Here is a 15,046-nt window from a genome sequence, read left to right on the forward strand (position 1 = left end):
CCCCCACATACATATACTGTATAGTTCTGGTGTGACGATAGTGGTTTCACACAATATTTGTCCTTTTGTGATTGACTAATTGCACTCAAGGAAGCACAGTGGCTTCATACTATAGGCACTGGACTGTGAACCACAAGATCTGCATTTCAATCCTGCCGACTGTTCTTTGGGAGGAAGATGATGCTTTCTGCTCCTGCAAAGATTTGAAAAAAAAAAAAAAAAAAAAAGAGTCTTAGAAACCCTATATAGGATCGCTATAAGTTGGAACTAACTTAAAGGCACTTAATAGCAATTTCACTCAGCATAAAGTTCTACAGATTCATCCATGTTATGAGGTGCTTTGCATCACTTTCTTCAGTGTTGCATATTATCCCACTGTGTGTATGTACCAACGGTTGTTTGTCCGTTCTTCAACTGATGGCATTTAGACTGTCTCCATCTTTTTGCTATTGTGAATAGTGCTGTGATGAACATCCACGTTAAATCTTACTTCACATTTGATTACTTAAAACCTTATTTTATTGAACATGACTAATTTAGTTTTTGGAATATGTACTGAATGCCAACATAGTGCTTAGTATGAAAGGGTAACCCTTACTAGGTTCAATCTAGTAAGGGAGGCATATAGGTAAGCAGTGTTTTATCAGTATTTTTTGAGCATCTGATGTATGCTAGGAGTTCTGATGTGGGGCTGTAGGATAAGCACTGGATTGCAGGTTGTTTGAATTGCAAGGTTGATGGTTCAAATCCACTAGTTGCTCCTTAGAAACTAGTACACAGGGTCACTATGAATCAGAACAGACTTGACAGCACTTAACAACAACAAATGTATGTTAAACACTGTCCTGAGGCTTACAATTGTTGTTGTTAAGTGCCATTGAATCAGTTCTGACTCATAGCGACCCTGTATAGGGTTTCTGAGGAGTAGCTGGTGAGTTTGTACTGCAGTTCAAACTGACCTTATTATGGTTGAGTGCTTGTCCTACAGTGCCAGAATCAGATGTCATTCCTAACCCCCAAGGAACGTCCTGTTTTGTCAGTGAGTCAGACAAGCAAGACAGCCATTGCAGAACACAATTATACATGTCATACATATAGTGGATCTCACAGGAGACTCAGGGAGCCCAGGCATGGGAATCCAAATTAATGGAGAGGAGGTGCCTAATGAGTGACAGAAATGCAGAAAATTAGGATCAAAGGTATTCCAGACTGAGGAATGTTGGATGGGAATTTACAGAGATAAAAAAATGTTGTGACCCATTTGGGGAATGTAAAGTGGTAAAGCCAAAGCAATGTTTCTCAAAATATCTGTCTGTCAGAATCATCTGGGAGTGATTTCTATTCCCCCCACTAGATGATTCTTAAAATTTCTTTATCTTTTAATTCCATTTTTTCATGAACTTTTTGAAGCTCCCTTGTATATTAAGTTTATGATTAAAATGTATTGTGTAGACTATCCAACATTTTCATTTAAACCCGGTTAATTCCTTTATCTTAAGTGTTTCTTTGGAGGGTGGTGGGTGGAGAGAGGGGAGGGGTATTACTGTAAACCTCATCTCTTTAACCCTAGATAATTTTAAAATCAGTTTATCAGTCTGTTAATGTCTCATTTTTATTTTTTTTTTAGTCCAAGGACAAAATGATGAGAGGCTCACGCAGAGGATGTGTTAGACTCAGAGTAAGTATTTATTAATTTCTATGAAAACCAATTTTTGAAATAAAGAAAAAAAATATATATATATATATAGGTGGAATCATGGAAGTTAGGCTCAGAAAGGAAACTTGATTTCCCTAAGGTAACTGCTAGTTAGCGCCAGAACCAGGACTATAACTTGTTTTGGCCCATGATTTAATGTTGTTTTCATGACTTAATGTAACTACTGAATTTTGTTTTCTCCATAAACTTCTGTCTTACAGTCTTATTTCAGACTAGCTACATTTTAGGTGCCCCGTAGCCATATGACTCATTCAAACTGCTAAAGGCAAAAAGAAAAAAATGCATGGCTGGGGCTGTAGTTCCTAGTACTCCTTCGTATCTAACAAACACTCTGTGCCTGTCAAAACTAGATGAATCAACTTCTAGAAGCCTTATCTTCCTCAGGTCCCAGTTGCTTCCTTTCTGCATTCACATTTGGAAATGTAAATATATTTGGTAAATATATTATTGCCTTTATTAGCTGTATCTGTTAGAATTTCAGAAAATAATTAGAAAGAAACCAAATTGTAATGGAAAAATTCTGGTGCTGAGATAGGAATAAGTATGACGGATTTATATGCAGGCTAGAAATGAGGTCTGTTTTGAACAGATGGATACATGTGATAGCATAAAAAATTTTGAAAATTCAATTGATTTATTCTCTGTATTGTTTATTGCATTTTTCCTTTGGTTTCTCTTACTGCTTGGTCTAATTGCTTTTCTAAGCACTTGCCATTGACCTCAGTCACCACTCAGTCTGGAATTAACGGCTTTTTTGGCTTGGGCTAGACTAAATATAAGACTTTGGCAGAGCTATATTGAGGCAGATCTTGAATTCAAGCCTAATTTGAGCCATTGTTTCAATGTTGCATATGATGCACTTTTTTTTGCTTGTTTGTTTTCTTTTAACTATAGCTTAATTATTAACTACCACCCAGGTTAAGAAGTATAATTTTGCTAGCAGTCCTTGAAGCCTTTGAGTTACACCATTCAAATTATAGCCCCCTCCCTTCCTCCTTAAAGTAACTACTGTTCTGAATATTATAATAATCATTTCTTGCATTTGTTATAATTTTACCATCCCAGGGTGCTTCCCTAAATTCTTGCCCATATTTTTTGTTGTTGTTATTTGTCCATTTTTAAAATTTGATTGTCTTTTCTGTACAATTTATCAGTTGAAGAACACAGACCTTTTGACCTATAGGAGATTGCCAAAGTCTGGAATTTAGTGATTGCATATTCATAGTACAATTAAGCATGTCTCGCTGTCCTTGTTCTTCTTGCCAATCATAGCTGGATTCAAAGACTGGATCAGAGTCAGGTTTGATCCCTTTGACAACACTGTAGGTAGTGTTGTGTTCTTTAATTGGGAGGCACATATAGTGTCTGAGTTTACATACTGAATATCTAATTCGTTGTTGTTGTTAGGTGCCTTTCAGTTGATTTAAACCCATGTGACAGAGTAGAACTGTCCCATTTCAATATTTTTTTCCTATGATTTTATTTTGTTGTTAAGAATATATACAGCAAAGCATACATTAATTTAATAGTTTCTACTTGTGTGGCACTGTGGGTTAATGCGCTGGACTACAGAGTTGGCTTGAAATGAAGGGTTGGCAGTTCAATCTCACCAGCTGCTCCTTGGAAACCCTAAACAGAGTTATTGTGGGTCAAAATGACTCAATGGCACTTAACAACAGTAACACTTATACAATGGAGTCTTGGTGTGGCACTTTAGCATAAGCACTCACCCACAAGGTCAGTTTGAACCACAAGATTGATGGTTTGGACTGACCAGCTGCTGGAACCAACTCAACAGTACTTAACAACAACATGTACAGTTTAGTCATTATATTCTTTAGATAATGTTCTTTGAGTTGTGTATCCATTCTCATGCTCCTTTTCTGAGTTGTTTCTCCCTCACTGACATAAATTCTCCACCCTCTAAAGCTACTAAATTTTTGAGTTGCTGTTGTTAATTTAATTCCATAGGGGTGGTTCTAAAAAAAGCATAATACTCAAGGCAGACCTTTTTTTGCTCATTAAGCTAAACTTTTGTTCTGTTTAAAGATGACTTTAGGGAGTATCTTGGTTTAAAATGATCTCCAGGCAGTAGTTTTAGGGCAACAGTTTCATCTACTCTCCATGGGAATTTGAAATTCTGTCTGGATTTTCTCCCTTTTGATCAGGATTCTTGTATGAACTCTTTGATAAAAATGTTCAGTATGGTAGCCAGGTACCATCTAGTTCTTTTAGTCTCATGGCAACGGAAGCACTTGTTAGTGGAAGCACTTAACCCTCGTATTCCATTTGGTCCTCCTGTTCCTGTTCATCATGAGGTGTGTCTCCCCTGGAGCCACTGGGTGGAGTCAGACTACAGCCAAATACTTAGCACTTGCATCACCCAAACTCCTTTTACCTAATTCTTTGGGGGTTGCAAAATATTCTATCATTTTGTTTTTCATTGTCAGAAGTAATTTTATAAGGAGAGCTTCTCTTCATCTGTTACCTGTATCTGAAGTAGGCGGGATATATGCTTGCTTCTTTCCTTTTATTTACCAGTTTTCAATATAATGAATTGACTTAAGACAGTATCGTTTATTGTCTCACAGTAGTTCCGTAGGTCAGAAGTCTGGGTTCTCTCCTTATGGTTTCATAAGGCTGAATTCAAATTGGCTTGTTGGGTTCTTACATGGAGGCTCTGAGGAATAATCTGTTTCAAGTGCATTCATAAGGTTGTTAGCAGAATTCAGTTTCTTGTAGTTGTAGGACTGAGATCTCCATTTCCTTTCTGTCAGTTGTTAGCTGCTTTTAGCTTCTAGAAGGCATACTTGTTCCTGTCATTTGGTTCCTTCCATTTTCTTGTCAGCAAGACTTTAATTAATTGAATCCTGTTAGTGCTCTCTGTAGATACACTAACTGGTGGTACATTTGATTGCAAACTGAAAGTTTGGTGGTTTGAACCCAGTAGCTTCTCTGTGAGAGAAAGATGTGTCAGTCTGCTGCCATAAAGATTTGTAGCCTTGGAAACGATGAGCCAGTTCTACTCTGCCTTATAGGGTTCTTGTGAGTTGGGACCAACTTTACTGCCCATACAACAATTCTTTCAGTCTCTTCTTTTACTACCCTTTCTACTAACAACTGGGGGAAATGTTCTGCTTTAAAAATGTTGCATGCAATTAGGTTTGTTGTTGTTCAGTGCTGTCAAGTAGGTTGCGACCCATAGTGACCCTGTATAGGGTTTTCAAGGAGCAGGTGGTGAGCTTGAACCACTGACCTTGCAGTTCAAACGGCTTTGCAATCTGGCGCACTAACCCACAACGCCACACCAGGATAGTTAGGTTAGGTCCCCAAATATTCTTCCTTTAGCCATATAATGTAGCATAATCACTTCAGTGGTAATCATATTCCTAGGGGAGAACACTGTAATCATATTCACAGGTGCATGTGTCATTGGGATCATTCTTCGAATTCTGGAATGCCAGGGGAACTACATATTCTTGTATTTGAATCCCATTCATTACCCTTTACTTTACTGACTGGAAGAGGCAGGCTTTAAGCTTCCTGAACTTGAGTTTTCTTTTGTTAAAAAGTAGGGATTATCATATCTTTCTTGTGAAATATTGTGACGATTAGGTACCTGATACATAGATGATTCCTAATAGTTACCAGTAGTAGTGGTGGTGTGTGTTTTAAGAGGTATTGTGGTATTTTTAAAAAAGCTGGGTAACTATTTGACTCCTAGGGTACTCCTCGTGTGGTGGTAGGATAAGCACTAAACTGCTAACCACAAGGTCGGCAGTTCAAACCCACCAGTCACTCCTCGAAAACCCTATACAGGGTTGCTATGCATCAAAACTGACTCAAAGGCACTTAACAACAACCAGAGAGTTAAAAGTGCAGGTTCTTTAGCCCTACCCTCGAGACATGCTGTTTTTTGAGTTAGGTTTTGGAACTTTTATTTTATTTCATTTTTTAAAAATTATTTTATTGTGAATTATGTGATAAGTTTACATGGGAGTACATTAGCTTTACATTCCTCCTATCCTATATCATTTCATTGCCATGGTCACAATATCCTCCATGCATCATCAAACAACCAAAGGGTATACCCCACAAGCCTGCCCTTCTGTTGTCAGCACACAGACCATCTCCCTCTCTGGGTCTAGAGGCCCCAGCCGCTCCATCTTTCCACATCATCATCTCTGCCTCCATTTCTGGCATCACTGTTTTTCTGGGTAGAAACAGCACTCTTCTCCCTTGATGGTCCTAGGGACCATCGCTCCTGGACTGCAAAGTCAGTCACTCCTTTCCATTTGCTACAGAGCGTCTACCTGTACATTTCCAACCCTCACAGTCAGTCCTGATAACAATTACTCACTGTTGTACCACATGAGTGCTAAACCCATCTCCTTTCATCAGCCCCGCCCAGACAGATTGCATACTACTCAGTGGAGAGTCTACCTTCCTCAACACCCTCTGAATCTAGGCTTCCTCTTGAAAGCTTGTAAGCTGGTCACTTCTTGCCCATTTTTGGTAGCCAATATCCAAGTTGCCCATCCCTGTTTACTCTGTGTATGGAGGGGGTGGGAATGATCCTCGCTGTAAAGATTTGTTCCCTCTTTTGAGCTACTGCAACCATAGGTGTAGGTCAGGTTCATCAAATTGTATCAGATTACTCTTTTTTTTCCCTCATGTTTCTTCTTCTAGTTGACTTCTGATCATCCAGCCGTAGAAGCCAGGTGGGTATTATCTGTAAGTATGGGTGTTCTTGTGTATATGCCCTCATTTCTTATCAGCTGGACACTTCACTCTCCACTCTAGTCCTCTGTGGCCATGTCACTGACTCTGGGCCCAGGAGTCCCCAGATCTTGCCATAACTGCTAGCCAACCAGGTTTCCACCCGGGGTCACAGGAATCTTTGAACGTTTTAGGACTTAGCTTGCAGCTTCATTGCTATTTTCCCTCACTTCCCCTTATTGGTGACCAATGTGGTCACCAGTAAGAGCACATGTGTGCTCATGTATTCCCATTGAGTCTTAGTCTTGGAAGGGGGTTTGCCTTGAGGGGACCTGACCACTTGCCTTCATGTCTCCTGGGCGAGCAACTTGTTTGTTCTTGTAGTAATCAGTCAGACTGCCATTATTATTATTATTATTATTTTCCTGTCAGTCTTTATTTCAAGAAGAATCTTTTGTACTTCTAGCCACTCCAGTTTGGTCTGCTTGTCCTTTCTTGTAGAAATTTCCCAATTCAGAAGGTTCTGTATGGGGTTCAGGATTCCACCTGTGGTCTTATGCAATGCAGAGCCTCCACAGGAAGCCTTCTTCAGTGGACAACTTGTTGCCCCATTTTAGGTATTCCGATCACACGTCTGTCAATTTGTCGTACTGTGGTGGCTTGTGAGTTGCTGTGATTCTGGAAGCTGTGCCACTGGGATTTTAAATATCATCAGGGTCACCCATGGTGGACAGGTTTCAGATGAGCTTCCAGACGAAGACAGACTAGGAAGAGTAATGACACACTACTTCTGAATATTTAGTCACTGAAAACCTTATGAATAGCAGAGAAATACTGTCAGATATAGTGCCAGAAAATGAGCCCCTCAGGTTGGAAGGCACTCAAATATGACTGGGAAAAGCTGCCTCCTCAAAGTACGTGATGATGCATAAAGCTCATGGGAGAAAAGCCTGCGGGACCTTCATTTGCTGATGGGGCACAACTCAAAATGAAGAGAAACAGCTGTAAACATCCATTAATAATTGGAACATGGAATGTACAAAGTATGAATCTAGGAAAATTGGAAATTGTCAAAAATGAAATGGAATGCATAAATATCGATATCTTAGGCATTAGTGAGCTGAAATGTGCTGGTATTGGCCATTTTGAATCTTACAACCCATGGTTTACTATGCTGATAATGAGAAATTGAAGAGAAATGGTGTTGTATTCATTGTCAAAAAGAATATATCCAGATCATTCATGAAGTACATGTTGTTTGTGATAGGATAATATCCATGCACCTACAGTGAAGCCCAATTAATACCACTATTAAAATTGATGCACCAACCGCTAAAGCCAGTGAGGATGAAATATCTTCACACTGGACCAATAAACAACATTCTTATCAACGAAGAAAAGATTGAAGTTGTCAAGGACTTCATTCTTCTTGGATCAACTATCACTACTCACGGAAGCAGCAATCAAGAAATCAGATGATGTATTGCATTAGGCAAATCTGCTGCACAAGACCTTTTTAAAGTGTTGAAGAGCAAAGATGTCAACTTGAGGACTAAGGTGCACCTGACCCAAGCCATGGTATTTTCAATAACCTCATGTGCATGTGAAAGCTGGACAGTGAATAAGGAAGACCGTAGAAGAATTCATGCTTTTGAGTCATGGTGTTGGAGGAGACTATTGAAAGTGCCATGGGCTGCCAGAAGAACCAATAGCTCCATTTTGGAAGAAGTGCAGCCAGAGTGCTCCTTGGAGGCCAAGATGACCAAACTTCGTCTCTCATACTTTAGACATATTGTCAGGAGGGACCAGTCACTGGAGAAAGATACCATGTTTGGTAAGGTGGAGGGTGAGAGAAAAAGAGGAAGACCTCTAATGAGATAGATTAGCCAAGTGGCAGCATCAGTGGACTCAAGCGTGGCAACAGTAGTGAAGATCGGCAGTTTGAAACTACCAGTGGTTCCACGGAAGAAGGATGAGGCTTTCTGCTCCCGTAAAGATTTACAGGTTCAGAAACCCTGTGCAGGGTTACTATGAGTCAGAACCGACTCCACGGTACTTAACAACAACAACAGTAACAACAAGTGTAGAATCAGAGATATTGGGACTAAATCTCACTTGGCTTCTTTTCTTACTGACTGTGATATTGGGCAACTATCTTAGTTTCTATGAAGATAATACAACATTGCAGAGTTGTAGCCTCGCTTAGCAATTATATACATACAGAGTTTGGCACATAGTATACAACCAATTAGTGTGATGACAGTTGTTGTTGTTAAGTGCCGTCTAATCGGTTCCGACCCATAGCTACCCTGTATAGGGTTTCCAGGAAGTAACTGGTGAGCTTGAACCGCTGACCTTGCAGTTCAAATGACTTTGCAGTCTGGCGCCTTAACCCACAGCGCCACACCAGGACTCCTACACATTCCACATCTTCCTCCTATTCCTGACTCTCTGCTTTCTTTGTTGTTCCAGGCGAATAGAGTTCAACTGTTGTGCCTTGGATGACTGCTTGCAAGCTTTTTTTAAGACCCCAAGCACTAAGCAGTGAATGAGGAAACAGATACACTGAACATATTATTAGGCTCATGACAGTAGTGATGTTAAATAATCATCTAATTTCCAAATGCTCTATATGGACTATCATCAACTCTACCAGACACCCCACCCTTGACTCTTACCATGCATTCTATCCTATCACACTATACTTTTTCCTATTTTTTTTCACTGTTTTTTCATTCCTTAGCTTCTGGCATATTTTTATATGTCAGGAATGTACTGTGCCCTCTATCTGGTGAGTTCATCTTTTAAATGTTATTCTTTTGTGAAAGCCTTCCTCATCCTTCCAAGAAGGTAAGCCCTCCTCATGTACCTTTGCACAGCATTTGTCACTGACAGCCATGAAAATACTTATTGCATGAACTGTTTTCTGCTTCCTCACTCAGTGGAGAGTTCTCACCCACTGTCATAGTGCCTGGCATACTGTAGTTACTAAAACAAATACTTACTGTTGATTTTGCATAAAAATGACTAACTGTTGTAGAATTTGACTGTACTGAGGTTTTCATCCAAACAGTGGGATTTGTTTATTGTAAACACATCATGAGCCAGTTATTTAAAAAAATAATAATAATAAAACATCCAGTGGTTTTAGGAGAATGGAAAAAGGCACCAGGAATTACTGAGGAATCTCTATGGGTCAAAAACTGTGCTTTGTGACTTTCACATTTATTCTTATGAGAATCTTGCAAGGGAAATTATATTATTTGAGTTTAGAGATGAAGAGATTAAGACTCAAACTATTTTCAATAATTTATTAAGTTACTAAATAGTAATGGGTAATCTGGAATTGAATTTGGGTGTATCTCATTTCAAAAACCCTTTTCTTAGTGTTACCAAGCTCCCATTCCTCTTGACTAGAAGAACTAATACAGAAGCCTCAACTTGTTGAAAAGTGGTCTGAAAACAGTATCGAAAGCAGAAGAGTGAAAGAAACATTTCATTCCCATTGACTTTCTTTGACTGTATTAGTTGCAAAGTGTGCCACTAGATGGTGCCATTGCCTTGAAGGAAACGTGAACTGTTGGTCCTGGGGTCTGATTCCAACCCCCCCCCCCCACACACACACACACTGAAAATAGTAACCAGAATAAAAATATTAGCATTTTCAGGTGATGTCTATAATGGAGAAGTGGGACATTAGAGGCACAGTGTGAAGTAATGAAGTAATAGCAAAAGCAGGGCATATAGGAAATGGAATTCAAATCTGGATTCTGACCACTTACTCACTTTGTGGGTTAGGGTACTTATTTATTAAGCTGTGAACCCTGGTTTTCTGATCTGAGGAATGAGTATCATTTACTCATAAAAGTAAGTAAGTGTTTGGGATGTATCCACTGCCATTGAATTGATTTTGGCTCATAATGACTCTGTTATAGGGTTTCTAAGACTGTAATTATGGAACTAGACAGCCTCATCTTTCTCCCACAAAGCAGCTGGCGAATTTGAACCACTAACCTTGTCCAATGCCTAATCCACAATGCCACCAAGGACTTAGTAGGGTCTTGATGAATGGCAATTATTGTTGTAATTAATGACCACTCTTAATAAAGAGATAAGTCCTGATGTGGTGCTGTAGGATTAGCACTGGATTGGTAACTATAAGGTCAGCAGTTCAAACCCACCAGCTGCTTCTTGGAAACCCTATATAGGATTGCTTCTTGGAAACCCTATATAGTCAGTCACAACTGACTCAGTGGTACTTAACAGCAACAGTTAATGAAGAGGAACTCCTGGTGTGGTATACTGTAAGATAAACACTGGACTGTGAACCACAAGGTTAAAGGTTAAACCTATCAGCTACTCCTTGGAAACCATGTACAGGGTTGCTATGAGTTGGAATCGACGTGACAGCATTTAACACCAATTTTAAACTAAGAGGAGTATTGGTGTGGCAATGTAAGGTAAACACTGGTTTCCTAACCACAAGGTCAGTGGTTCAAACCCATCAGCCACTCCTCAGAAACCCTGTGCAGGATTGCTGTGTGTGAGTCAGAACCTACTCGACAGCACTTAATAACAACAGCAACATTAATAAAGGTTAATCTAAAGTTTTTGAAGGATTCTAAAGAGCCTTGTTGTTGTTAAGTGCTGTCAAGTCGATTCTGTTTTGACTCATAGTAACCCTGTATAGGGTTTCTGAGGAGCAGCTAGTGGTTTGAACTGCTAACTTTGTAGTTATAAGTCCAGTGCTGATCCTACAGCACCATATGAGGAGTCCTAGGAATAATCAAAGTAAGCTAATTGTATTCAGCAAAGGTTTGTTTTTTGTTCTTTTAATCGTGAAAGGAGCTCTGGTAGCGTAGTGGTTACGAATCGGGCTGCGAACCTTAAGGCCAGCAGTTCGAAACTACCAGCTGCTCCGAGGGAGAAAGATGAGGCGTTCTGCTCCTGTAAGGATTTACAGCCTCGGAAACCCTGTACAGGGTCGCTATGGGTCGGATCCGACTCGATGGCACTTAACAACAACAACAATCGTGGTGAAGTATATATACACACACTTGTATAAAGCAGAACATTTGCTATTTCAGCATATTTTACATGTACAGTTTCATCTTATGTTCATCGTGTTGCATAGCCATTACCACTGTTGGGGTCTTAATTTTTTCATCACCCTCAACAGAAAGTCAGTGCTGCTTGAGCACTAATTCTTCCTTTCCCTATTTTTCCCACCCCTAGTCAATAAAGTTTTAATGCTAAATGTATTGTGAGTTTTTTTTAAGTTATTAATTTGCATGTGACTAAAAATAACTGTTACCCAGCTTATGAAACTGAGTATTCCATTTACCTATTGTTCTTGGCATCAAGTTGACTGTGATTCTCGAGGGATATGTCATCTGGTCTCTTCTTTAATCCATCTCAAAATTGATCATTAGTATGTCATGACAGATTACTGATAGTTCCAACACTGATTTCTGCTGGAAATCAGTGCTTTATTGCATTGATACTATAGTTGTTGTTGTTATGTGCCGTGGAGTCAGTTCTGACTCATAGCAACCCTTTATCGGGTTTCTGAGGTTGTAAATCTTTATGGGAGCAGAAAGCCTTATCTTTCTCCTGTTGTTCTTAAGTGCCTTCAAATTGGTTTTGACTCATAGCAACCCCATGTAGGGTTTCAAAGAAAGGGCTGGTAGATTTGAACTGCCAGCCTTGTGGTTAGCAGTCCAGTGCTTATTCTACAGTGCCGTATGAGGACTCCTCATTGATACTACAACATGTATATCTTTTTCTTATTTTGACATCTCTGGTATGGGATGCATTTTTTGCAATCAGTGGTACCTTGGAATAGATTCAATAAGGTATTGTTTTTAAGTTTAGTTATAGCTTGAAACATCCTCTTTTCCTTCCCCCACATTGTATCTGCATCCTATAAGGCCTTTAGTCAATTGTCTTGTCATTGCATTATGAAAATTTATTCTGTTGATTTCTGCCATTCTTGTAAATTCAGTAGCCTGTTTGCAACTTTCATCTCTTCTCTGTGAATTTAACACTGAAAATGTCCTCCCTTGGGCAAGATGTAAAAAAAAAAAATTTTATCTCTGTGGTTGCTTTGTAGATATTTTTAGTGCTGTTTGCTGAATTTCATAATTATACATCCAAAATTAAATAAACGAGAGAGTGGTTGTTGTTGTTGTTAAGTGCCGTTGAGTCGGTTCCGACCCAATTTCAGGCTTATGCTAATTGAAAGAAAACAGGGAAGCAGTATTAATATCAGACAACAGGCTTTAAGAAAAAACTTAAATTGTTATAGAAAAAGAATGCTAAAGACAGTATCATAGACAATATTCTTTGATGACACAGACTTCTAAATAATTCATAGGTAAAAGTAGACATCATAATTGTTGTTGTTAAGTGCCATTAAGTCGATTCTGACCCATAGCGACCCTGTATAGGGTTTCCGAGGAGCAGCTGGTGAGCTTGAACTGCCGACCTTGCGGTTCAAATGGCTTTGCAGTCTGGTGCATTAACCCACAGTGCCACACTAGGACTCATAGTGGGAATTATAAAATATTTATACAAGACCATATATTAAAACTTATATGTTATACCTAAAACATTCTAAACATATACCTAAAATATTTTTTTCCTTAAACGATAAAAGATATATGGTAAAACATTGAACATTGATGGACTAAACATTATAGCCAAGAAACAAGAAAACTGTCCCTATGAAAAATACAGTAAAATAAAATAGAATAAACCCTGGTAAGATTCTTGGATAAAAGCAGGGAATACCAGAAAGATGTTTGCTTGTTCTTTATCAACTATATGCAGAAGCTATCAGCTATGTGGATCATATCATACTATGAATAACATTTCGAATAATGGATATTTGAGAGAGTGCTTAATTTGTGCTTGAAGGAGCTCTGGTAGCATAGTGGTTACGAATCGGGCTGTGAACCTTAAGGTCAGCGGTTCAAAACTACCAGCTGCTCTGCGGGAGAAAGATGAGGCTTTCTACTCCCGTAAAGATTTACACCCTCAGAAACCCCTGTACAGGGTCGCAATGGGTCGGAACCGACTCGACGGCACTTAACAACAACAACAACAACAATTTGTGCTTATATGAAATCTGTACGTACAACAAAAGGCAGTTGTTCAATCAGAACAAGGATATATATTGATCAGGAAAGGTGTGTGTCAAGGTTGTATCCTTTCTTCATACTTGAATGTCTCATATATTAAACAAATAATCTACAAAACTATATGAAGACGAATGTGGCATCAGGATTGAAAAAGTCTCATTTACAACCTATGATGTGCAGATAACACATCTTGCTTGCTGAAAACAAAATTTGAAGCACTTATTGGTGAAGATCACAGAGACTGCAACAAAGGTAGAAATTTTCAAGGATTTAATTTTACTTGGATTCAAAGCCAATACCCATGAAAGCAAGCAGTCAAGAAATCAAATGACTTATTGAATCAGGCAAATCTGCTGCAAAAGTTGTCTTTAAAGTGTTCAAGAATCACTGAGGACTAAGGTGCACTTGACACAAGTCATGCTATTGTTAGTGGACTCATATACATGTGACAGTTGGAAAATAAATAAGGAAACTAAAGAAGAATTGAAGCATTTGAATTTTGGTGTTGGTAAAGAATAATGTAATTACCATGATTGCCAGAAGAATGAACAAATTTGTCTTGGAAGAAGTACAGCCAGACTACTCCTTAGAAAGGAGATTAAATGGCAAGGCCTCATTTTATGTATTTTATGCATGTTATTAGGAGGGACCAATCCTTGGAGACAGAAAAGAAAGAAGACGACCCTCAGTGAGAGGAAGTGACATGTTAGCTAGAACAAAAGGCTCAAATGTAACAATGATTGTGAGGATGGTACAGGACTGTATAGTGGGGTTTTTTTGTTTTTTAATTTAAAGTTTTTACTGTGGATTGAGTGAAAGTTTACAGGGCACATCATCAGTTTCACATTGAACAGTCCATATAATTTGTTTCATTACATTGATTATAATCCCCTCCATATACCATCAGTTAAAACTATTTCTCTCTATCCACTTTAGCTTTTTTAAAAACACACAAACAAAAAACCCCACTCAGACATATATAATACTTTACATCTCCAAAGGGCACATTCTGCAAGTCTGCTCCTGGACACCAGTTCTTAGTCCTTCTCTTCTTATTTGATGAATCTAGAGTCCTCAGCCACTCCCCTTCTCCATGCCCCCATCTCTGCCTCCATCCCTGTCACTGCTGCTTCTTTGGATAAGGTCCCGCATTCTATTTGTGCGTTCCTCTCTGGATGGTCCTAGGATCCTCTGTTTCTGGACTGTAAGATTAACCACTCCCCTTTTTTTTGTTACAAAACGTCTACCTGTACAAGTGTGACAGTCGTGATTAGTCATGACAACAGTTATTCACTGTTGAATCTTACGAATCTTATCCCCATCTCCTTTTACCAGACCCATCTAGACAAGATGATAGCTATTCAGTGGGGACTCTTTCTTTCCCCCCATATTCTTAAACTAAGCTCCCTCTTGAAACCTTGTAAGCCAGGCACTTTGTGCCTTTATTGCCCCTTCATTTTAGGTAGCC

At 39.1% G+C, this 15,046-nt stretch overlaps 1 protein-coding gene across 4 annotated transcripts in view; it reads left to right on the plus strand.

Annotated features, from left to right (window-relative positions):
* The window catches only part of OSBPL9 (oxysterol binding protein-like 9), a 263,804-nt gene that overhangs the window by 57,546 nt on the left and 191,212 nt on the right, over positions 1-15,046 (plus strand). For 3 of the 4 annotated variants that reach the window (XM_006839757.1, XM_006839761.1, XM_006839758.1), the window contains exon 2: positions 1,628-1,678. The exons of the other annotated variant lie outside the window; for it this stretch is intronic. In XM_006839757.1, the coding sequence (XP_006839820.1) occupies positions 1,628-1,678 (51 nt within the window). The remainder of the gene's footprint in view (positions 1-1,627; positions 1,679-15,046) is intronic. 4 annotated transcript variants of the gene reach the window in all.

The sequence above is a fragment of the Chrysochloris asiatica genome, unplaced genomic scaffold (assembly GCF_000296735.1).
Source record: "Chrysochloris asiatica unplaced genomic scaffold, ChrAsi1.0 scaffold00026, whole genome shotgun sequence".
NCBI lineage: Eukaryota > Metazoa > Chordata > Mammalia > Afrosoricida > Chrysochloridae > Chrysochloris > Chrysochloris asiatica.